The 25,396-nt window shown below is 37.9% G+C and overlaps 1 protein-coding gene across 1 annotated transcript; it reads left to right on the top strand.

The window, feature by feature from the left end:
• The first annotated feature begins 2,555 nt into the window (after positions 1-2,555).
• RTRAF (RNA transcription, translation and transport factor) lies at positions 2,556-25,368 on the top strand. Its single transcript, XM_007532051.2, has 8 exons — positions 2,556-2,760; positions 5,166-5,290; positions 7,067-7,166; positions 18,380-18,460; positions 19,326-19,414; positions 22,607-22,675; positions 24,923-24,971; positions 25,053-25,368. Exons 1-8 carry the CDS (start codon positions 2,700-2,702, stop codon positions 25,205-25,207), a joined length of 729 nt encoding a protein of 242 aa, XP_007532113.1. The 5' UTR covers positions 2,556-2,699; the 3' UTR covers positions 25,208-25,368.
• Positions 25,369-25,396: the final 28 nt, after the last annotated feature.

The raw sequence follows: 25,396 nt of genomic DNA, 5'->3' as shown, positions 1-25,396 counted from the left end.
TTAATGTTTAAATTTAGTTATAGTTAGTTACAATTTTGCAAAACTTACATCTCCCTTGCTCAAGTCTGATTTGTCCTTTCACATTTCAGCATTCTTTTAGTCAGAAATCTACTTTCTTCTTACCTGGGAGTGTCAGGAATGATGACTTGAAAGTGTTTTTTTATTGAGGGGATTAATGGTTTGACAGTAAAATACAGTAGTTTTTACATGTGCAATATTTCTGTTTTTCACATAACAATCTAACCCTCTCTAGGTCATCCTCTGCCATCATGTTCCAGGACCTGAACCCTCCCCACCAACCCCAGAATCTTTTATTTTGTAGCAATACACCAAATCTATTCCAAGTTCTGCTTTGTGTTTTCCCTTCTGTTCTTATTTTTCAACTTCTGTCTATTAGTGGATCATCCCATATTCATCATTCTCATTCTGACTTATCTCACTTATCATGATTCTTTCAAGATCCATCCAAGATGAGGTAAAGAAGGACTAAAAAGTTTCAAGTGTTCTGGCCTGACAACTTAGGATACAAAAATAGAAAAATGATGATGTCAGTAGCAAACAACTTACTATTGTTATCATTTGCTTTAAAGGGTAATTTCCAAAAATAATAGCTAGAAAAATTTAGGAGATATTGCCCTTCACTTGTGGTGGCACATCTAGTAGAGTGTACATGCTATTATGTTTGCAGACTGGGGCTCAATCTGCAGAAGGGAAACTTCATGAGTGATGGAGTAGTGATGCAGGGAGTCTTTGTCTCCCTTTCTTTCTCTGTATTTCATGTTTGATCAAAGGTAAAAGGTGAAAGGGGGATGAATAGAAGCAATGGACTAGTAATGCAGGTACCAAGCCCCAATGATAACTCTAGTGGAAAAAAGAAAAAATAAACAATAAAGTTTATTTTCCCTTCCTTGACAGGTTTGTTTTTTCTTCCTAATTTTGGGCTAGCATTCTATTAATTGTACAAATAACATACAAACATACAATAATAGATACAGCTTTTATCAAATTTTGTTTGAGGCAAGATTCTCTTGAAATTGGTTTCCTTGGTTCTCTTCTAAATTTCTTGAAAAACATACAGATTGTGTTACAGTGTCTCTTAAAACTGTATCATGATAGTACACTTTGTACTTTTCATAACTTAGCTATCATTTTCTAACTCTAGATTACAAGTCTTTGCTTACTGTCTATTGTTGTTATTAATCTTTCTGAAAATATCTCATTTGTCCCATGAATGCTAACAGTGTTTAATTATAATCTGTTGAGGTGAAGTTATAGTTTGCTTATCCCTAAGAACTTAAATAGTTCTCCTTAGTATGACATAGCAGCTCATGCTTGATGGACTCTTCCCTCTGTCAATAGCTCTAGCAGCTGTCCTTTTCTCTCTTTCCAACCCCCACAAGCTCTAAACACTCTGAGACATTCTACTCACTCCCTGACTTTGTACATACTCTTCCCTCAGAAAAAAGCTACTCTTATGATAGTGGAGTGAACTCTCCACCATCTCCAAACCATAGTCCATACTTATTATCTGTTTTTCTTTTAGCATTATAAAACTGAAATGAAAATAGAGACCTGTCTTGCTCACTGTTTTCTCTCTAGTGCCTAAGTACAAATAGGGACTGGATCAGAAAGACGTTTAAACATAGCAGAAATGTTTATTACCTTCCTAAAGGCCAAGGAAGAACCACTTGCTTTCTAGACATTAAATATGAAAAACTGGGCAAGTTTTTGTTTTAGAAAAATCACTACCTTTACTGTGGGGATGGGGGAGCAAAATAGATGAGAGCCTTCTTTGAAGCAGTATGTGTGGGGTTGGATGAGGTGAGGGACTTTAGATAAACAGAATAACAGGAACTGAGATGCATTGGATCGACCTTCTCGTGGTGCATCCCGTGAGTACCCATTCATTGGGGAAACTGAAGATTCTTCCTAGCCGACTGAATCCACATGGGTCCCAGTCACTTTCAAAGCCAGCAACAAGCAGCTCCTGACAGCTTTCAACCTGACACTGTTGACTGGCTACGGAAGAAGGGCAAACGCTAGAAGAACAGGAACTGATGAGCTACTGGATGCTGCAAAGGAAGTGAAAGGGAATTAAAATATAACTCGCAGCTTCTGCTTTTAGAGATTCCATGACTGGTGGTGATGACTTGATCTACCATATAGTATTGTATTTCTACGTTTACTTGAACTTTGGTAACTTTGCTAACATGAAGCAAAGGTAATTTCTTTAACACTTTGTATAAACAGTGTTAAGCACCTATTATGTAGGAGGCACACAATGAATGAAAACACTAAAAATACTAAAGAATTCTATTATTCAGTAAGAAGTATGGCCAATAGCACAAACCTCATATATACTATTCCTTATATATACTGTTTCTACAAGTGGTGAAAATAACAAGAAATTGTTTCTCAGTAGCTTTTTGTTAATGTACAATTAAGAAGCTGACAATAAAGTTTATTTGAACATCGACGTACCACAACGTGGTCCCGCCTCCCTTGAAGGGGCCACGATTGGTGGCCTTGCGTCCGCATCCGCCTATCCTAAACGTTGATTGGTCCAAGCCGCCGTCCTGGCTAAGCGTCCCGGCGTCTGCCCGCCCTCTCGCCGCGTAGCCGGTGCCTGCGCCGTGGGTTCCTGCTCGCCTCTCCTCTCCGGGTGCGAGCCTGGGCGTCCAGAGCGAGAAGCCGGGAGCATGTTCCGACGCAAGCTGACAGCCCTCGACTACCACAACCCCGCGGGCTTTAACTGCAAAGGTGAGGCGGCGGCGGGCCCGGACGAATGCGCATTGCTCACCGCGCGGCTGGCTGTACAGCGGCGGGACCGGGCTTCCCACGGGGTCCTTTTGCGGCCTTGTGTCCCCCGGGATACCTGGGCCCCTCTGTACCCAGCGTCAGACGCCGCTGCTGCCCACCAAGCTCGCTCACTCATATCTGCCTTCCACAGTGCCCCTCTGCACTTGCTAACCTCTGCGAACGCCATCCCTCACCCAGCCGCCTCCCCTCCTTACAGGAAGAGTCCTTGCCCTTCAGCTCCCTCCAAGCCTCGGCGAGTAACTGACCCGCACCTGCAGCACCTGCTGGCGCCCAGAGGAGGCTGCGGAGTAACTTAGACTAGTTCGCTGTGGGCTGGGCTTGAGGGAGTGGGGCCCCCGGACACCTACCAGCAGCTGGGGACGAACAGTGTATAGCAGCGAATTACGGTATGGGTTGAGGCGGAGTGGGGGCCACTGAGTAATAGCACTTGTGTGTGGCCACTGAATGGTAAATGACAGCTGTTTGGGGTTTTGCAGTAATGGCGTTTAATTATTGTATGCTGTTAGTGATTTAAGATGGATTTACAGGATTGCGAGGTAACAGGTTTCCACCACCAGAGTTTGTGTCTCCACTCCCTCCTTTGGAAACTATAGTGATTCTCCCAAGGTCACAGATAAGAGTTGACTGTTATTTCTATGACTGTCTGTCATCTTTATATACAGTTGTCCATTGCCCCTCTAAGATCCTGCTTTCTTTTCTTAGTCACACGTTAACACCCGTTACTACTTCCGATTGTCCTTTTTTCCTCTTCTCGCTGCGAGTCCAGGTGGAATTGGTGTTCAGAGCCCGGTGGTAATCTTCCCCTAACATTCTTCTCCCTCTCTGGGGGTATGGACCAAAACAGTAATGACTTAAAAGTATTAACATTGCCACCCGCTGTCTCTTCGATTACTGTCCATCACTATTCATTTGCTTCCATAGTTCCTGACCTGTGGCACACTAATAAATTTGAAATTGATCAGATACAATCTGTAATGTTCAGAGCACTGGAAAGTTCTAAATATTTCATAGAAGTTTGAATTTCATTTTGAAAATAATTTTCAAGCAGGATAAATTCTCCTGGTCTCCCTTAGAAGCATTGAATTGATATTTTTCTAAAAATAATTTTCCGCCTTGTCTATTATAAAATAGGAAGGTTAGTGGTAATAGAACTTGCATCTAGTTTGAATTTTGAGTCTCATTTTTCTCATCAGTAAAATGGGAATATTTACCTCAAAAAAAAAAGTGTCAGGGTATTGAATGAAGCATGCAGTTTAACACTTCCATAGCAAAAACTATGTTCCAGACACTATTTTTTTCTTTTATTTCCCCATCACAACAGACCTAAGAGGTAAATCCTCTTCCGTTGTGTAGCTTAATCTTAAACACAGAAAAAATTAAGTGATAACACTAGTAGGCTTATTAGCTAAAACTTGGGATGAGAAGATTTGTCTCTCTTCTCAGGAAAAGGGAAAAACTGAAATTATACCAAACACATTCAGGCACCAAAAAAAAGGAAATGGAACATTTAACTCTTACTTGACACCTGGGAACACTAAAGTCTGGAAAAAACAAGTTGACTGTTTTTACTTGAGAGAATAGAAAATCAGAGTGTCATCCTGGTAATATGTGATGCTGGGATTGAACTCAGGACTTCACGCCTACATATTCATTCCTATATCCATGTGCTACCTTCTGCTCTAGGCGTTAGTTCTTATTTGTATACTGCATGAGCTTACACAATATAAACTAATATTGGACCTTCTTTGTCATGCATGCTATCCAGGTTCTAGGTATGTCCTCATCACACTTGGGGGAGCTTTTGAACTATGCTGTCTTTCTTTCTCTGCCTCTGTCTCTATATGAAGAAGTCAGCTTGCAGTGTAAAGCCTGGTGATGATTTTAAAAGGAAGAAGAGAATGACAAGAAGAAACTTCTTGGTTTCTACAGCTGTAGTCAACAAAAATCAGAGTTGTAAGGGAAATAGGCAGAACTGCTCCTCTTCTTGGAGCTTGTCCAACCGGTATTTCCTACCGTTTCTCTCAACAGATTTTTCTTGTTCTCTCTCTTAATAAACACTTTCTGCTTGCTGATATCTGTCTTATTCTTAGAATAATCTGAGGAGACCAAGAGTCAGTTTTCCTGTTAACAGTCCCAAGTCCTCACAACTACTTCTGGAGCCAGAATTTGAATTCATGACAATATTTGTAATCTGTTTATACAAAAATAACTCTTGCTTCAAGTAGTTCAATTATCTTAAATTTTAGAGTTTAAAAAAAAAAATTCACATGACAGTTTGTGGAGGAGAAAATGTTACTGTTTCCCCCCCCCCCCTACTTTTAGTAATTTATGATACTTTTTTGCAGATGAAACAGAATTTAGAAACTTTATTGTTTGGCTTGAAGACCAGAAAATCAGACACTACAAAATTGAAGAGAGAGGTAATTTAAGAAACATCCATAGCAATGATTGGCCCAAGTTCTTCGAAAAGGTAATGAATTAGATCATAAAGTAAGTACAGAGAGCTTTTCTAAATAGTCAGTGAAGACAAGCTTAAAAGTTCGAAAATAATAATGAGTAATGATCAAGGTTAAAAAAAGTGGTGGATTTCAGAAATAAGACTTTTTTTTTCTTACCATGTTTTTGTTAGTAGAGCAAATCATACTATCCCATTACATAAAGTATATCCCTACCAATCTTTTAGTATCAAATAAAAAGTCATATCTAAAAACAGTAAGTTTTCTTAGTGACATATTCATTTTGCCAGTGGTTATTGTAAAAATGACCCGTATCAAAATTTCTATATTAGACAAAAAAATAGCAATAAGTATTAAAGTATTAAAATAAAACATTGTTGACAATCTTGAAAGCAAGAGTTATGTCTTTATGTACAGAGCTTTGAAAAATGTACCTCTGTTGTTCCCAAAGGGTCATCTATATATATTAAATAAATGTCTGGAAGAGGAGGGGGCATATTGCTAGAGCCATGTAGGAACCAAGTCCAGTCAGAACCCTGCTGGCAAAAACTTATGTATGTTATATCTTGGGATCCATTTATTTGTACAGAAGAATACATCTTTCCATATATAGGAGGTTATTTGAAGAATGTAAAATCTTTTTGGCAATCAAGGATATGGCTCATCAAGTTGAATCATTCATTGCATACGTGAGACCAAGTTCTGTGCTTCACGTATGCCACAGCAGGTGTTCTAGTTTCTAAATCTTTTTTTTCTTTTTTTAATTTATGGACTGGCAGTGTAGCTAAGTGGTAAATTATGCCTTTTATGTGTGAGGCCCTGAGTGCTATCCATAATACCACATGAACAACAACAAAAATTCTGACAGAAAGACCGAGAAGGGGCCAGGCACTGGTGCACTGGTTGGCTTGTACTGATTGCCATGCAAAAGAAGCCAGGTTCAAGCCTCTGATCTCCACCTGTAGGGGGTGAAGCTTTGTGAATAGTGGAACAGTGATATAGATATGTCTGTCTGTATCTGTCTCTCCCCCCTCCACCCATTCCCTCTCTCTTTCTCTCCCTTTCTCCCACTCAGTTCCTCTCTGTTCTTACAAATAAAAGGAAGAAAAGAAGATGGCCTCCAGTAGCAGTGGAGTTACAGATACCCAACCCTAAGGACAAAATAAAAGAAACATCAAGAAGTGACAGTGAAATAGATAACTTAAATATATTGGAAGTTATACATCTTTCAAATAGCTCTAATACTATATTTTTAAGGTTTTTTTTTTTTTTTTAATGATGACTAATCTTGTGAAGTGTTGTTTTTTGAAACGGGGGCATAAAATTTTTGAAGGTGAATTGATTGAAAGTGCGAATTCACTAAGTATTCCAAAAGGATTTCTAAAAGATAGCTCAAAGAGTTTTGAATAACAGCATTGTTGCTGAAATTAGATTTTTAAAATCTTTTTTTTTTTTTAATTTTTTCTACATATGAAAGGTTAGGTTTTATGTCCCAGTTCTTGTGTGACTATTGACAAGTACTAGACTCTCTGGTCCTCAGTTTTCTCAGTTATTTGGAAGTTGTCACCTTCCTGGACTCATGAAAGTAAAACTTTAAAAAAGATCATAGGCATGGTAGTTTTTTCTAGGATGGCATACTGTTTTCTTTTGAGTTATATTGTTGGCATCTAATGTTTGATAAGTATATTAAACTCTAAGGGATTTTAAGTAGGATTATTTCTTTCAACTCTTACTTTTTTTAACCCATGGCTTTATAGTAATACTAAAATTGGATTTATTTTTCTTCACAGTATCTCAGAGACGTTAATTGTCCTTTCAAGATTCAAGATCGACAAGAAGCAATTGACTGGCTTCTTGGTCTAGCAGTTAGACTTGAATATGGAGATAATGGTATGTTTTATGGTAGACACATATGTTATAGCAAAACAGAGAGATGATGAGAAAAAGAGTATAAAAATGTAAAGAACTTAACCAGTTTGTGTTTCTTTATCTTTGGTTTACTTTAATAAACTCCTTACAGTCTTATCTCCCTTTTCAGCATCTATTTAAAAATCTATTTACTTTGTAACCATTCTCTGTGCATAATTTCTTTTCTTTTTAATTTTTATTTATAAATGGAAATATTGACAAGACCATAAGATAAGAGTGGTACAATTTCACAAAATTCCCACCACCAGAACTCCGTATCTAATCCCCTCCCCAGATAGCTTTCCTATTCTTTATCCTTCTGGGAGTATAGACCCAGGCAGGGATCTGGAGAGGAGGGGCTTCAGGACACATTTGTGGAGTTGTCTGCCCAGTGAAGTCAGGTTGGCATCATGATAGCATCTGAAACCTGGTGGCTGAAAAAGAGTTAAGATATAAAGCAAAACAAATTGTTGACTAATCATGAACCTAAAGACAAGAATATTGCAGATGAAGATTTGGGGTCTCCATTCTGGAAAAAGCTAGTAGGTCTGTTTTAGGTATATCCCAAGGGGCCCATGACTTAGCTAGTTTTTGCTTGAACTTGACATCTAATATGCAGGTAACCTAAGTTATTGACTGGGAAGATGGTGTCATAGTTGGAAAAAGGACTAGAAAGATGGTTCAGGGATGAGAGAGCTCCCAAATATGGGAAAAGTATATAAATATTGCTAACTAAACCCCATCAGTTTGATCTGGGGCCCATATTCAGCACAGGAGCCTGTGTAACCTCTGCATCTCTGTAGGTCTAAGGTGGCATTTTGTGGTCATGGCTAGGGACACTCCAGGCTGCACTAATTATAGGACCCATCATCCTTAAGTGATAGGTAGAGTATGTTATCCAACCTCTTTTCAGAGAATGAAACATTCTCTACCATTGTTTATCCACATTGAGGGCAAAGTCCTATTGGGGCTCACAGAGGGGTCCATTATGTTGTTCTTGATGGATATGGCCAGTGACAGTGGTGAGAGGGATCCCCTAAAAGTCTAGGCCCATCATGTCTGTGTGGGAATCCCACAATTCCCTGAACAGGACACCAGGTGATGGGGTGGCCTGGTAGTAACTAAAGAGTCATCAATAAAAGTGTGTTAGTCTCTTGCTCTTACTCAACTTTTGTAGTGACAAAAGCTTTGCTTGACAAGGTTAGCTTTGCAGTGATTGAGGGATGTGCAATAGGATGTAGGTGAGGAGGGGTATCTAGGTCTAAGTAGAAACTATTTCATTAAGTACTTTGTTGTGTCAGTTGTGATATCTCCTCCATCATTTACAATTCTATTAATTTGAGTCTTCTCTCTTTTTTGTTTGGTGAGTCTGGCTAGGGGGTTGTCAATTTTGTTTAATCTTTGAAAGAACCAACATTTGGCTTCATTGATCTTTTGTATGGTTCTCTTATTTTCAATGTTGTTTATTTCTGCTCTAATTTTAGTGATTTCTGTCCTTCTGGTTGCTTTAGGGTTCCTTTGTTCCTCTTCCTCTAAGTCCTTGAGGTGTGCAGTAAGGTCGTTTATTTGAGCTTTTTCTTGTTGTTTAATATGTGATTGTATGGCTATAACTTTCCCTCTCAGTACTGCTTTGGCTGTGTCCCAAATATTTTGATAGGTTGTGTCTTCATTTTCATTTGTTTTCCAGGAACATTTGAATTTCTTGCTTGAGTGACTCTCTGACCCAGTGGTTCTTAAGGAGTATGTTGTTTAGTTTCCAAATTCTGTGACTTTTAATAATTTTCTGTTTGTTGTTAAATGTTAGTTTTACTCCACTGTGGTCTGAGAAGATACTTGGGATGATTTCAGTGCTCTGGAATTTATTGATGCTGTGTTTGTGGCCTAACATGTGGTCTATCCTTGAGTATGTGTTATGTGGATTTAAAAAGAATGTGTATTCCAGTTTTTGGGGGTGAAGAACTCTGAAAATGTCCAGGAGGTCTAGTCTGTCCATCTCTTCATTTAATTCTCTTGTTTCTTTGTTGATCTGTCTAAGTGTGAGAGTGGGGTGTTACAGTCTCCCACTATTATTGTATTACTACTGATGTATTTTTGAAGTTCTTTCAGTAGGTGCTTGATGTATTTAGATGGTCCCTCATTGTATGCATAGATGTTAATAATTGTTAAGTCTTCTTGGCTGATTGATCCTCTAATCATTATGTAATGTCCTTGCCTATCTTTTATTACTTTATTTAATTTAAAATCTATTGTGTCTGAGATGAGAATGGCTGTTCCTTCCTTTTTTTTGTGGTCCGTTATCCTGTATGATAGTTTTCCATCCTTTCACTTTAAGTCTGTGTTTATCTTGTTGTGTTAGATGGGATTCTTGCAAGCAGCATATGGTTGGGTTATGTTTTCTGATCCATCCCCCCACTCTGTGCCTTTTGATGGGTGAGTTTAAGCCATCAACATTTATTGATATTATGGATTTAATGTATTGTAGTGCCATTGTTCAACAAATTTTTATTTGCTCTGATATATTGCAAGTATTATAGTGATGTTCTTGTTTATAAGAGGTCTTTCAGAACCTCTTTCAGGGCCGGTTTGGTGATGGTTGCCTCCTTTAACTGTTGTTTGTCTAAGAAGGTTTTGATCCCTCCATCTAGTTTGAATGAAAGTCTAGCAGGATATATTACCCTTGGTTGAAACCCTTTTTCATTCAGGGCTCAATAGATAGCTTGCCATTCTATTCTGGCTTTTAGAGTTTGAGTGGAGAAGTCTGCTGATAGTCTTATGGGTTTCCCCCTGTATGTGACTTTTTGTTTTTCTCTTGCAGCTTTTAGGATCCTTTCTTTATCCTTACTTTTCATTGTGACTGTGATGTGTCTTGGTGTCTTCAGGTCTGGCTTGATTCTGTTTGGTACTCTCTGGGCCTCTTGAATCTTAATGTCCTTTCTGTAGTTCAGGTCTGGAAAGTTTTCTTCTATAATTTCCTCAGAATGCTTGCTTCTTCCTCTGGCAGGCCAATTATATGAATGTTACTTTTGAGATCATCCCATATGTCTCTGTTGTTGTTTTCAGTGTCTCTCAATCTCTTTTTGAGCTCTTTCACCTCTTTCTTAGTTTTCTCTAGCTCATCCTCTGTCTGACTAATTCTGTTTTCTGCTTCTGCTAATCTGCTTTCCCTTCCCTCAGCTGCTTTCTTCAGTTTATCTATTTCAGCTTTCAGTTCTCTAATTGCCTCAGGGTAATTCGTATTTTCCTTGAGGGTTTCATCTATTGTTTCCCTACTATCGCTAGCCCTTTCCTCCAAAGTTGTTTTCATTTCTATGATTAATAAGTTTATTATTGCTTGCATAGTTTTATTATCTATGGTTATTTCTGGCTGATTTATAGTTTCTTCTGGGCTTTTATCTTCATTCATTGTAGTAGCAGTTTTATTTGCTTTTTATCTGACCATTTTTTTTATTAATGTGTTTTTTATTTTTATGTCCTGTTGTTCCTCGGTTGTTGTGTTTTGAGTACAAGCTACGCTATACTAGATACCTTTATGACAAATGCAGTCACCAACCTCAGAAATTACAATAGCAACTGAAGCAAGGATTGAAGCAGTTTAACAGATATCAGTTAGACAATGTCTCCAGGCCGATAAAAAATGGCAACCAAATCCAAGTGAAGAAGGAAGAGAAAGGAAAAAAGGGATAGCAAGAATAGACAGTTATGCAAATCTACTATCCACTGGATATTCTTGGGGTAGCTAGAGGAGAAAGGGAAGTAGAGCAGAGATACATGCAGAGAGAGTCCACTCTGAGTCAGATTTCTTCCCCAAAATAATTCCCAAACGTGTATCAGTGAATTCAGAAAGCCAAAGGAAGAAAGGATGACAAGAATGAGAAAAGGAAGAAAAAAAGAGAGAGAGAGAGAAAAGAAAAAAGATAAGAAAAAGAACAGTAATAAAAGAGCAGTGAAAGGAAAGAGTTACTTATTTATTATTATTTAATTAGCTAGGTGGAGGGGGAAGGAGAAGAGTTGGTAGGGGAGGTAGGAAGAGTGAAACAAGTTACTCCACCAGTGGATAAGACGCCCAGTCCCTAGCAATGGAAAATACACTAAGAGTTAATTCTGGTCAACCTTAAGGAGATGGGGAAAGGGATACCCGTATATCTAGTATTGACAATAAAATAGAACAGAGTAAAAAACGTGTCCTGTCTTCAGCTTGGATGGCTCCAGATTGTCTCAGGCCCCCTGAGCAGAGGCAGCTGATTGTTGAGAAAATAAAGCAAACAAAGAAACAAACAAAAAAACACCTGGAGGTCTTTCCCTGTCTGAGTAAGGCTCTACTTGGTTGAATATTTGTAGCTGGAATTGGCCACTTAGAAAAAAATAGGGCCAAGGGTTTCAGAAAGGAACAGAATTGGAATTGGAATGACACCCCCTGGTGGGCCAGGAATCTTGGTAAAGAAAGAAGCTCAGCAGGGGAGCCTGCTTAGGAGCAGCTCTCTGGCTCCCAGGGACTGGTTATGTGGGAGGAAGGTGGCCAGGGGTGCGCTTCGGGAATAATAATTAATTTTTTTTTTCCTTTTTATTCTATCTTCTAACCCAAATTGAGTTATAGTCACCTCCTTGGTGTCACCGCTAGGACCCCTTATTGACTGTCCTGCTAAAGGCAAAAAAACCTACCGTTTCCAGCAGATGTTGTTGGAGCTCAAGCCACTAGCAGCTTCTCAGTCCACCATCTTCCGGAATCCCCCAAAAGTCCTTTTCATAACATTATGCTATCTCCCCTACACTAATGGTGTGTGTGTGTGTGTGTGTGTGTGTGTGTGTGTGTGTGTGTGTGTGTGTGTGTGTGTGTGTGTGTGGCTTTAGGTTTTTTTTTTTGGTGGGGGTAGCTTTGGGTGTATATGTGTGTAGTTTTTTTGTTTGTTTGTTTTTCTTTCCCCAGAGTGCTGCTCAGCTCTGGCTTATGCAGCTGCCAGAAGTTGAACCTGGGACCTCACAGTCTTAAGCTTTTTCTAAAAATATTTTATTTAAATATTTTTACTTGCTTGGGTAGAAACAGGAAATTGTGAGGGAAGGGGGAAATAAGGAGAGAGAGAGAGAGAGAGAGACACCTGCAGCATTGTTTCACTGTTTGTGAAGCTTTCATTCTATAGGTGGGGATTGAGGGTTTGAACCTCAGTCCTTGCACACTAAAATGTGTGGACTCAACCAGGTATGCTACTGCACTGTCCTTGTAACATACATTTGGTCCCACTATGCACTATAAACCAAAATATATTTGTTGATTATGTTTAATGTTTTATTACAGATATTTGTATTGCAAGTTTTGAATATTAGTACCCGTAGTAAACATCCCTATAAGACATGTTTCCTCTCATTTCCCAAGTTCATTTTGAATGGCCTGTCAACATCAAAGTGCAAGTTCCAGTTATTGTACCTTCATCATCTGCAGGTGTGTGTGTGTGTGTATTTTCCACCTTTTGTGGAATTGTCTGAGTTCCCTTAGTCATTTGTTGATGAAGCCTTTTTGAGCTTTGGTTTCTTCCTTTTCCTCCCACCCTGTCACTCATCTTTTCCCATAACTCATGTATCTTTCCTTCTCCATTCCCACTGCTGTTTGTCCTGATTTCTGCTCTTGTCACTTTCTGTTGGCATTATTATATCGTTCAAATTAGTCCCCCATAATATCACTGTCTTTTCTCATCTACCTGGTATACCAAAATATATATATTTTTTAGTTTACTTTTATTTAGGTTATTACCTCCAGGTATTACTGGCCCTAAGTGCCTGCATAATCAATCCACTGCTCCCAGTGACCTTCCCCCCCCCCTTTTTTTCTCTCATCCTTTCTTTTTTGGATAGAGAGAAAGAAGTTGAGAAGGAAGGAGATAAAAAGGGGAAAAAAAGAGAGTCACCTGTAGTAATGCTTCATCACTTGTGAAGTTTTCCCTTTGTAGGTGGGAGCCAGGGGCTTGACCCCAGGTCCTTTTAAGTGGCAATATGTGCAGTCCACCAGGTGCATTACTGCCTAGCCCCATGGGAATTTCTTGAAGCATAAATCTGTTTTAGAATGCTATGCCATGCTTACATAAAACTCTTGTTAAATACTCAAGAGATCATGTTTCCTCATTTTCTACCAAAGGAACTCTAGCCTAAGTCTAGAAATTAGCTCAAGAAATTTTGCCAGTGTCAGGCATTTTACCACCCAGGCAAACAACAGCAATGTGGTTTTGTATTTACATCATTTTACTCTTTTTGATTTCTTTGCTTACACTTTACCTTTAGCTAATGTGCTATTTATCTCTCTGTACACATTAAACTCTGGTCAATCCTTTTAAGGTGCAGCCTCTATGCCACCTGAAAGTAATGTTTTCTGAATGGTGCCTCTATTAATTTGCTAATGCTGTTACACCAAATTGCCACTAAGTTGGTGACTTAAAACACTATTATCTTCTAGTTCTGGAGTCCAGCATCTGTCTTAGCAGACTCACACCAAATTGTCATTAGAGTTGATTCCTTTTAAAAGTTCTCTACCAAAAACTCTACATTTGGGGGCCAGAAAGTAGCACACTCAATTAAGCACGCATACTTCCTCCTCACCTACAAGGAGGGTGCTTCATGAGTGGTGAAGCAGGTCTGCAGCTTCTCTCTCCCTCTCTATCTCCCCAGCCCTATTAATTTCTCTCAGTCTTGTCAAATACAAATAAATAAGGTAGAAATAATAATAATAAGAAAAACCCTTTACATTTGTCTTTTCTGCTGCCTACTAAAGGTTGCTCATATTCTGGCCCTTTTAAGTGCACTGATACAGTATCTTTAAGTCTCTTAATTCAGTTAATTTCCATTATCAGATCATCTTCTTTGACTTTGATCCTCTTGCCTACCTCTTGGAAAGATGCTGTGTTTACTTTGACTTTATCTGCATAATGTAGGATAGCCTTCCTATTTCAAAGTGTTGAATCACATTTCTAAAGTTGTGTTTGCTTTGTAAAGTAGCATACTGATGAGTTGCAAGCATTGGGATATGAATATCTTTCTGTGGTTGAGTGGGTAGCCTTAACACCTGACAGTTTTCTGTATACTGTAGGTGTGTTTATCAACTGTAATAATTGACCAAACCAGTGTAATACATGAAGGTTGGGTTTTTTTTGTTTATTGTTATTTTTTTTCCAGTGGATAACTATTGTTTTCCTCTAATAGCTATTCAAACTACAGTGAGCACCAATAGATATTCAGACTAGAATTCTTTTTAAAAAAACATTTATTTATTTATTATTGGATAGAGACAGAAATTGAAAGGGGAGGAGGAAATAGAGAAGGAAAGAGAGACACCTGCAGCTCTGCTTTACCACTTGTGAAGCTTTTCCCTTGCAGGTGGGGACCAGGGGCTTGAACCTGGGTCCTTGGGCACTATAATGTGTGTGCTTAATCATGTGCACTACTACCTGGCCCCAGTATATGAAGGTTTATATTGATATGAATCATTAGCTTGCTTTCCCCTTTGTGTATCAGGCTTAAATTTTTGAAGCCGTATGGCAGAAATCTTAAAAGCCCTGGACCAAAGGTTGCGGGTGTGGGTGGAGAAATGGTACTCAGTGGTGAGAGCACCAGCCTTGCACTATAGGCTCTTTCTCTGAAAAACTACAAATAAAAAATTGGGCTGGGAAGGGCCTGGGTGATGCTGTGGTTGAGTGCATATGTTACAATGTGCAAGGACCCAGGTTCAAGGCCCTGGTCCTCACCTGCAGGGGGAAAGCTTCTCAAGTGGTGAAGTAGTGTTTCAGGTGTCTCTCTGTCTCTCTCTTTCTCTATCTCCCCCTTTACTTAATTTGTAGCTGTTTCTGTCAAGCAAATAAAGATAATTAAAAAAAAAAAAGTTGGGTTGGGTAGCTGACTCAGTTACAAAGCACATGCATGAAATTCTAGGTAAGATCTCCAGTACTACATTAAAAATTAAAAATTTGCTTTACTTGAAGTTTTAGTTTAAGAAGAAAATACTAGTATTTGTGATTTTTCTACCTTTAAAAAATAAACACTGGTGACCAGCAGGTGGCTCACCCAGAGAGTGCACACATTTTCCTGTGCAAACACTCAGGTTGAAGTTCTGTACTGCCACATGGAAGTGCCTGCAGATGGGACATCTTCATGAGCATGAAGTGGTGCGAGGGTGTGTCCTCTCTCTGTCTCTCATTGACTTGTCTAGAGGGAAGGAGAGGTCACCAGAAATGGTGGAATCATGTAGGAATCCAACTTAATCCTGGTTGCATAAAATAAATACTGTAAGACTAGAGAGAAATTAGTCTGTTTGCTTATTTATTCTAGCTGTCAATAGTATTGCTAAAGTAATTGGTGAAATGTGCTTAGCATTTAGATAAAATACTGAATCAAAGTTAATTTCTTCATTTTGATAAGTGCTGTATAATTATGCAGAACAGTGTCTTTTTTTTTTTTTTTTTGGTAGGGAGGGTAGCACACATAAAAGTACCTCACTAGGTAAGGTGCCTATATTACATGAAGTTGAGCCTTGGTACCATATGGGCAATACTATGGCAAGAAAAAAAAAATTTTCTAGGCTGTGGTCTCTGTCTCTCTTGAAAGAGTGGCCTGTATTGCTGAAATCATGCTTTCAAGTCCCCATCCCACTAAGTAAATGTTGTAATTATTTATTTTGGTAGTATCGATTTCTGGGGCCTTTAATGCATTCCAGTCTAAGTTGTTAGGAACTCTGTTGATTTGCAGGGAAGTACTCTCCCAACTTTTTCAGACTATTTCCAAATAAAATTATAGTTCTATCTCAATATTTACTCACTTTATTCTATTCCATTTTTATATGTTGATGACTTAGGTAGGAGAAAGTAGGTGCTGCCTGATCTCAAATCCCTGCAGTTGACTGTGGCTCATACCTGCAGTTATTCCTCAGTAATGAGTAGGCTGCTGTTACTTAAAACAAATTATCTTTATTTTATTAGAGAGAGAGCTAGAAATTCAGAGGAGGGGGTCTTAGAAAGGGAGAGAGACACCTGCAATACTGCTTGACCACTCACAAAGCTTTTCCCTTGCAGTTGGGAACTGGGGGGACTCAAACCCAGGTCCTTGCATATTATAACACGTGTCTCATCCAGGTGCGCTACCACCCAAACCCCTTCTGTTATTTATTTTTAAAAAAATAAACAAAACACTGATGATATTGCTGAAAGATATTTTTCTGATTCCATCGTTCCTTCCAGATCACTATAAGAGAGAGGGTTTTTATTTTTGTTTTTTTTCCCCAGGGTTATTGCTGAGGCACTGCTCCTGGTGGCCATTTTTTTTCTTTTTTTCTTTTTTCTTTTTCTCTTTTGTTGTCCTTGTTGCTTTTTATTGTTGTAGTTATTGTTGTTGTTGATGATGTCATTGTTGGATAGGACAGAGAGAAATGGAGAAAGGAGGGGAAGACGGGGAGAGAAAGATAAGACACCTGCAGACCTGCTTCACCGCTTGTGAAGTGATTCCACTGCAGTTAGGGTTCCAGGGCTAGAACCGGGATCCTTACACTGGTCCTTGCACTTCGCTCCACATGCGCTTAACCTGCTACGTTACCGCCTGACTCCCCCCCCCCCTTTTTCTATTTTCTATTTTATTGGATAGGACAGAGAGAAGTAGGGGGTGGGTGGAGACACCTGCAGAGAGAAATGGGGTGGGGGGTAGACACCTGAAGATTTGTTTGCCACTCTGAAGCGTCCCCCCCTACAGGTGGAGCTAGGGGCTCCAACCCAGATTCTTGTGCCAGTCTTTTGCTTAGTACTATGTGTGCTTAACCAGGTGTTGCACCACTGGCCCCACTTTCTAATTTTTTTTGTCTCTCTTTCTCTTTTAACCTTATTTATTTGATAGGACAGAGACATTTAGAAAGGGAGAGAGGTGGTCCAGGAGGTGGTACAGTGGGTAAAGCAACTTACGGCAGCACATGTACCAGAGTGATGTCTGGTTCTCTCTCTCCTATGTTTCTCATAAATAAATAAATAAATCTTAGAGAGGGAGAGGGACAGAGAGTCACCTGCAGCCCTGTTTCATCACTTGTGAAGCTTTTCCCCTGCAGGTGGGGATCAGGAGCTTGAACCTGGCTCCTTGCGCACTGTAATAGTGTACGCTTAACCAGGTATGCCACTGCCCAGCCCAAGAAAGGGCTTTTTAAAACTTCTCTCTCTTTTTTTTAAGCCAGTGTAGATAATGTGGGTTTTTCTGTGTCTTTCTTTCTGTGCTCTTCTGAATAGCTCCTATCTTGAGTTAAATTTTTATTTCCTGCTTGCTTAATTATTAAATTATATGCACGTGATAACCAGAGATGTAACTTTGGGTTATAACTGTAGTTAATTATTATCTTTTGAAGTATTAAGTCAAAATAATAAAATCTTAATTTGGATTCTGAATTTCAAGTTTCCATTAGTTCAGATTTTCTTTTTTCTTTTTTTAAAATACAACTTTAAGGATTTTTTTTGTGGTTTGTACATCTTTTATCAGTGATTCAATAATGGTTTATAAGATTACATACTGTACCCACTACTCCCCTCCTTCCTGCCCCCCATCCCCATATCTCCATAGTCTTAACATAGTCTTTAAGACAACTGGGATATTCTTTCTTTTCAGATTCCCATGTTTCACATCCATAAATGAGTGAACTTATCTGGTAGTTGTCTTTTACTTCTTTACTTTGCTAAGCATAATCACCTGCAGTTCCAAAGGTCACAGTAATTTCTTTTCCCTAGAATTGCATAGTATTCTACTGAATACATATTCCATAATGTCTTTATTCAGCCATCTATAAATGGTGTTTTGGTTGTTTCCATATCTTGCCTGTAGGGAATTATACACATTCAAAGGTGTGTGGAGAAACTTTTTAAGTTTGTATAAAATTCCATGTAACCCTTCTTCCACCCTCCTGTAAAGTTTCAGAGGAAGCTGTAAAAGTAGACATTCTCTCCTAAAATTTAGGCAATGTTTGAAATGTATTTCCAAATGCTGATGAAAACATATTTGTCAGATATTTCAGTAATTGTTAGCTAATCAAAAACTATTAGATAGTCTTTTGTTAAATTTTTAGTAACAAAAATAATCTATTAGATGAGTTGTCTTATGCTTCTAATGAGTTTGATTTAGTTAAATTCAGTCAGTAAGGATTATTTGTTTTACCTTAAGTTACAGTTGTACAAATTTTACTTTTACATATTTTATAGCTGAAAAATACAAAGACTCTGCACCTGATAAAAATACTGATAATGCAGCTAAAAATGCAGAGCCACTGATCAATTTGGATGGTAAGTATTTAAACTATTTAAATATTATGGTAAATATTTAAACTAGTTTACTAATATTTTTTTGCCTCATTTTTAAATCCTAGAATGAAGTCTAAGCTTACCTGGTCTTAGTAAATAAAAAAATGCCCTAGGTAGACTTCATCCTTTATGGTGTTTTTTTTTTTTTGCCAGTTACATGTGCTTTCTTCTTGTTGAAGTTGAATATCTGAATGTTAAAAATATTCTTCTTTGATCTGCTCATAGTAATTGGAGGGGGCAGTGATTTTTAATCATAGTATGACTGTTTGCCTTCCTCGGATCTTAAAATATTTTTTTCTAATCTTTTGACACTGAGACAAGTGGTAAAGGTTTTCATTATTTTAAGTCCCAGATGTCTTCTGGAAATTCATTTGCCATTTAAGAGAAGAATGAAAATTCTAATTACTGAGTTATAATAATGTGTTAAGTATTCTTGCTCAGATTGATTCATTATGACCCTAATTTATAAGTTATCCTTATGAATTAATAAGCTACTTGGATGCTCTCTAGCTACTATTTAGAGAAAAGGTTTTGGGAAAACTATCTACTGAAGGATTGTTAATAATAACTTTGGAAAGAAATTTTAATTAAAGTGTTGCATAAATGTGCCTTGCAAAGTTACAGAACAGACCTTATGTAGATTGGTATAATTGGAAAACTGTCAATCTCATGAACTTATCTAATTGATTGCCTGCACAATACTCTTGTAATGGTTTTAAAAATTAAGACGTATCGTTATTGGAATATAAAGGATACTGTGGTTGTTTCTGTATTTTTGTTTAGTTATGTGTATATTTCTAATTACATATTTGTAGAGCTCTAAATTTCTATTTTTAATCTTTCATAGTAACTAATCCTGATTTTAAGGCTGGTGTAATGGCTTTGGCTAATCTTCTTCAGATTCAACGTCATGATGATTATCTGGTAATGCTTAAGGTCAGCTTCATATTCTTGGTTCTTAATAGAAACTCTGTATCTATCAAAACATCATTCTCCAAAAAGTAGCTATGTTCGATATTATGATTGGGATGACTAAACTCTGAAGGAATGTGAGATATAAAGTAGATTTAATCTATTTTTTAGATAATTAATATCCAGTTATTAATTATGTGCCTGCTACTGTGTTAAATCCTTTGCAAAGATGGTCATTTTTATTCTTCCAGTAACCCTAGAGATATTAATATTTTTGGCTTTTAACGTGTATGTGGAGAAACTAATGTGAAGCATTTGTGATACTATATAAGACTGATAGAGGGCTGCACTTGGATAGTGCACTGCTTTGTATGCACACAACCCAGATTCTAGCCCAGCCCCTACCATACTGAAGGGAGCTTTAATGCTATGGTTTCTTTTTCTTCCTTTCTTTTGTCTCTATCTGAAAACAAAATAAAAGCACAGAGAATTTGTTCTAATTAATTTATTAAAGATAGAAAAAGAAATTGAGATGGACAAGGAGATAGAAGGAGAGACAGACACCTTCAGCCTCACAGCTCTTGAATCACCCCCAGCCCACCAGTCAGAGATCTGAGTCCTTGTGCATTGTTACTACTGCACTTGGTGCTCTAATTTTGGGGTCCATCCCTTTTCCTGTATCACCTACTTCTGTCTACTCAGTCCTTTCAGAGACTTGGTCTGTAATTATTAAATGCAAGTGCCAAATTAGTAATTGTGACTTTGCTCAAAAATGCATACTCCCAGTCTCAAGTCTAGATTTTTCTTCTAATTTCCCTGTCCTAGAAAATCCAGTTTCTTGTACCTCTATTTCAGTGAACCCAGTGGTCTAAAAGAGGACAGTTAATGACAGTGAGCTTTTGTACTGAATATTCAGGTAACTAAACACACTATCTACAAAGGTACCTCCAATTCTGAGTGTGTGTCCTCTTTTATAGGCTTGGTTTATGGTGAATCTGGTGTTATTTAGCAGCATACTACTTGAATTCTAGGTAAATCATAAATAACAAGTCTATATCTGGAGAATGAGACACATGGGGGCCAGATGGTGGCATACTTCTTAGAGCACACATGTCACCAGGTGCAAAATCTGAGTTCAAGCCGCTGGCCCTTACCTACAGAGGGAGAGCAATGCCTACTCTTTCTCTTTCCCTTTTTTTTTTTTTTCTTTTTTCTTTCTTTTTAAAGCCAGAGCACTACTCAGCTCTGGCTGATGGTGGTGCAGGAAATTGAAGCTGGGGATTCAGAGCCTCAGGCATAAGAGACTCTTTAAAAAAAAAGAGGACAGTTAATTCTAAAGGGGGAAAATACTTCAAAAGATTTGTGTGAAATAATTATAGTATGGGGGGATAGAAATGAAGGAAGTGGCACTAAAGATAAAAGACTAGAAATTCTTTTGGCAATTGACATTAAATGAAATTAAACGATCTTTTGCTACACGTTGTTCATGTAAATGACTTTTTACTGAGTTTGAATTTTTCACTTTGCTCACAAGAGATTAAGTAATCCACACCTTTCATTATAAAAAGTGATCATTTTAAAAATATTTTACTCTTTCAGGTTGTGTCATCCACTTATTAAATTTCCATTAAAAAATCTTTTAAAAAATTCTTAGAGGTGGTTAGAGTACAGTGGTGCAGTGCATTGAACTAATAGCTAGAGTTGAGTGGTGCTCTCTGGTCAAAAGACAAAATCTTTAAAGTTTTTTAGTATGTGCACATACATAAGCCATAATAAAGTGTATTATCCATAAAGAAAGCAATGTTAAAGACCTGAACACATTTTATTCTTAATTAAGAAAGTCCATCTGTATGGACCTAATGCCAAAAATTGTGCATGTTTGTGCATCTGCATGTCTGAGGAGACTTATAATTCAATAGTGTACTTTAGTACACACTCAGATTTGATACTTTTTTTTTGCCTCCAAGGTTATCACTGGGGATTAGTACCTGCACTATGAATCCACTGCTCCTGTGGTCATTTTTATTATTTTTGGATAGGACAGAAAGAAATTAAGAGGGGAGGGTGATAACAGAGAAGGAGAGAGACAGATCTGCGCTTTACTGTGTGTGAAGTGACTCCCATGTAGGTTGGGACCCATGGACTAGAACTGGGATCCTTGCATGAGTCCTTATACTTTGTACTATGTGTGCCACCACCCAACCGCCTGATAATAATATTCTGAAATGATGTCTGCAGGCTCAAGGATAGGAAGGAAGCTTTTTCTTTTTTCTTTCTCTACCCAGGTGAGCAAAGGACTTTTATTGATGGAAGCCTAGCTGTTGTTGAGCATACAATTTATTTCTCTACTTATATTTTAATTTTTCTTAATTGGGGCCATTAATGGTTTACAGTAAGCAGTAAAATACAATGGCTTGTACATGTGACATTTCTCAGTTTTCCACATAACAGTTCAACCCCCACTTAAGATCTCCTCTGCCATCATTCTTCAAGACCTGAACCCTCCCCCCCCCCCCGAGTCTTTTACTTTGGTGCAATACACCAAACCCAATCCAAATTCTGCTTTGTGTGTTCCCTTCTGTTCTTATTTTTCCACTTCTGTCTGAGTGGATCATCCTATATTCATCCTTCTCTTTCTGGTTTATCTCACTTAGCATGATTCTTTTAAGCTTCATCCAAGATGAGGTGAAGAAGGTGGATGCACCATTTTTAATAGCTGAGTAGTATTCCATTGTGTATGTATACCAACACTTACTCAGCCATTCATCTGTTGTTTGACAACTAGGTTAGGAAGCTTACTTTTATGTATTAGAAAGTTTATTGCCTGTATAAAAGATGTTTTTTTAAGGGGCTGGGCTGTGGTGCACCTGGTTGAACACACATTACAATGTGTAAGGACCTAGTTTTGAAGCCTCAGATGGAAAGCTTTTCAAGTAGTGAAGCAGTGTTGCAGGTGTCTGTCACTCCCTCTCTACATTCCCCTTCCCTCTCAATTTATGGCTGTGTCTGTCAAATAAATAAAGATTATAAAATAAATTTTTAAAAAGTTTACTTGAAGCAGTGTTTCACATTATTAAATATTAGAAGTGACAAGTTGACATAATAGCTAGGGTGTTTAATTTTTTATTTTAACGTAATCAAATTAGGCATCAGTATTCTCTAGACTCAAGACAACAGTGAACAAAAAGAAATAACAATATTTTGGGGGTCTCTTAGGCAATTCGCATTTTGGTCCAGGAGCGCCTGACACAGGATGCAGTTGCTAAAGCAAATCAAATAAAAGAGGTATGTGCCTTAAAAATAAATTGGAATAAACTTAAAGTTTGTCACTATTATATGCTTACATTTTGCATACGCCAACTTAACATAGCCATACAATCCAGAGAAAAAATGATTTGTTTGTTATAGTGTGGGATCAGTCAATGCCAGAGCTTTATTTTGAAGTTATGTACTCTACCACTGAGCTATATCCCTGGTCCAGAGAAGTTTACTGTAGTAGAAGTGAATTTAGTCTTAGGCGAGTTGTATATAAAAGGTTGTTGGGGATCATTTTTTAGTGAAAAAGAACTTTATCTTACTTTATACCTTAAAAGAAGCTACCACTTAGCCCATCCACAGCACATGTTACTACATACGCCCAGTTGAAGTCCATTTAAGAGTTAGCCTTATGAAATTCACTGAGTTGTTTTGACTAATTGCTGGAAACAACAGATGCATTTTATTTTTGTTACTGAATCCTTTTCAATCAATATTCTATTCCCCCTTTTATTTTTTCAGAGAAACCCACTTCCTAGCACAATATAGGGGCAAGTTACTTAAAGTCACCCAGTTAACTGGTAAAACTCAAGCAGTCTGGTTTTGTTAAAGTAGGGACAAAGGCCAGTGTATAGAGTTCTATAGAAGGTAGTTAGTTGATTGGGTAGAAGGGTAGAAGCTGTATTAGAAAATAAGCTTCAGGTGACAAACTCATCTTTCAGTCCTCCTCTGTGGATTTGAGAGATGTGTATGTTGTGACTGTTTTCCATTAACCATCATACCAACTGTCCCTCAAGTCTCAAGGACTGGAACTATGCAGAGACTATCCTTGGGCTAGCAGCAGTAGCTACTGTAGATGTCTGATAATGTGTTGCCCTACCCCCTGTTGAATAGACATCGAAAATAATTCTTTCAGCATGACCACCATTTTGGTCTCTGGTCCATTTTTGTCTTTCCCTAACTCCCCTTTGTCTTTTGTCCTCTAACCTTGTTAGCCAGGCTCAACAGTATTAAAAGGTTAGGGCAGCTTTGTCCCCCTATGAAAGACACCCAGTTTCTTAAAAAGGTTCTTATTGGTATATTAATTATGTATAAACCAGACTATTGAAAACTGAATTAAAGATCAGCTTATTTCACCCACACTATAGAATAGATAGTAAATTGTTCTTCTATAATAAGATCATTTCAGCAAAACTGTCTTTAGAATGTAGTAAGATAAAAAACATAACCAAATCTTTGTTCTTGTATGCAAAATAAAATCTTGTTTTATTTTCAGTGCTGTAGCTAAATCTTTTTTTTTACTTGTTTTTTTGAATTTTTTAACCAGAGCACTGTTCAGCTCTGGCTTATGGTGGTGCGGGGGGATTGAACCTGGAACTTTGGAGCCTCAGGCATGAGAGTCTGTCTGCATAACCATGGTGCTATCTACCCTCCGCCCTGTAGCTAAATCTTAATGCTATCTCAGAGGTACCATGTTATATATAGTCAGTGGACAAGTTGAGTAGTGACCTCTTTTGTAACATTGAATGTATAGACAATGGTCTTACACCACCACAAAGTCTAGACTGTCCTCATTTGATAGTTCTTATAAATTCCATACAATTTGGCATCATTATAGTCAACACCTATAATATGTCTATCTAGGTGCAGACAGGTTAATAAATGGTTTGATTTTCCTAGATGATTGCAAAGAACTTCTAAGTGAGTGGTCATGATTATATGTAATCTGGTTAGCATTGTGCTGGCTAAAAAAAGTAGCTATATTTGAAATGTGAGTGGTTAGATATTAAAATAACTACAGCTGAGATGAGATAAGAGTAGCCTGTTTAATTCTCTTCCATAGTATTAGTGCCAAAGCACTGCTGAAAAAAAGAGTCTGTTTTAGTATTGTTTAGAGGATTGGGTGAGTTATTCAGCTAACTCCTGATAACATGTAAAGGCTATTCTTTCCTAACCATATATTCATCAAAAGCATATTTGGAAAGAAAATGCTCAGTCCTCTCACTACTGCATCTATAAGATACCCTCGGGAGTCGGGCGGTAGTGCAACGGGTTAGCGCACGTGGCGCAAATATAAGATACCAAGCTTCAGTGGAGTGAAGAATGTATTATTTTTTTTTTTTTTAATAAACAACCCAATTTTATGTGAGAGACCCGAGTTCTGGCAGTACTGGGGATTGAACTAGGAAGCCTCAGGCATGAATTGTTTGTGTAACCATTATGCTATCTCCTCAGTACAAAAGAATGTATTCTTAATGGATTTATTTTTTTTTTAAGGGCTTGCCTGTTGCTTTAGGTGAACATATTCTTGGTTTTGACACGGGAGGTAAGTGATAATATGTTCAGTTTTAGATGCTTTTCCATGATCTTAATTATAAAAATTAACATAGTGTTTCTTATAAAACAGATGCAGTTCTTAATGAAGCTGCTCAAATTCTACGCTTGCTGCATATAGAAGAGCTCAGAGAGCTACAGACAAAAATTAATGAAGCCATCGTAGCTGTTCAGGCTATAATTGCTGATCCAAAGACAGACCACAGACTGGGGAAAGTTGGAAGATGAACATTATTAGGATTTCAACTTCTTACATACTTAGTACCATTGGGAAGCACGCACACTTCTGGCATGTGTTTGGAAGTCAGATGTCACATTTTTGAGGGCAGAAATTTGATGTAATGTTTGAGATTTACCATCATTTTTCTTTAATAAAGTTGGGAAAAGTGTTTTTTTTTTTTTAAACTTATTACTGTA

This window comes from Erinaceus europaeus, chromosome 16, assembly GCF_950295315.1.
Source record: "Erinaceus europaeus chromosome 16, mEriEur2.1, whole genome shotgun sequence".
Taxonomy (NCBI): Eukaryota; Metazoa; Chordata; class Mammalia; order Eulipotyphla; family Erinaceidae; genus Erinaceus; species Erinaceus europaeus.
Note: the sequence above shows the minus strand (reverse complement) of the source record. Positions and strands in the feature narration are given on the sequence as shown.

Coding starts and splice junctions, on each gene's coding strand:
- RTRAF (XM_007532051.2), top strand. CDS start 2,700: ATGTTCCGACGCAAGCTGACAGCCCTCGACTACCACAACCCCGCGGGC. Junction 2,761..5,165: donor CGCGGGCTTTAACTGCAAAG/GTGAGGCGGCGG, acceptor ACTTTTTTGCAG/ATGAAACAGAATTTAGAAAC. Junction 5,291..7,066: donor GGCCCAAGTTCTTCGAAAAG/GTAATGAATTAG, acceptor TTTTCTTCACAG/TATCTCAGAGACGTTAATTG.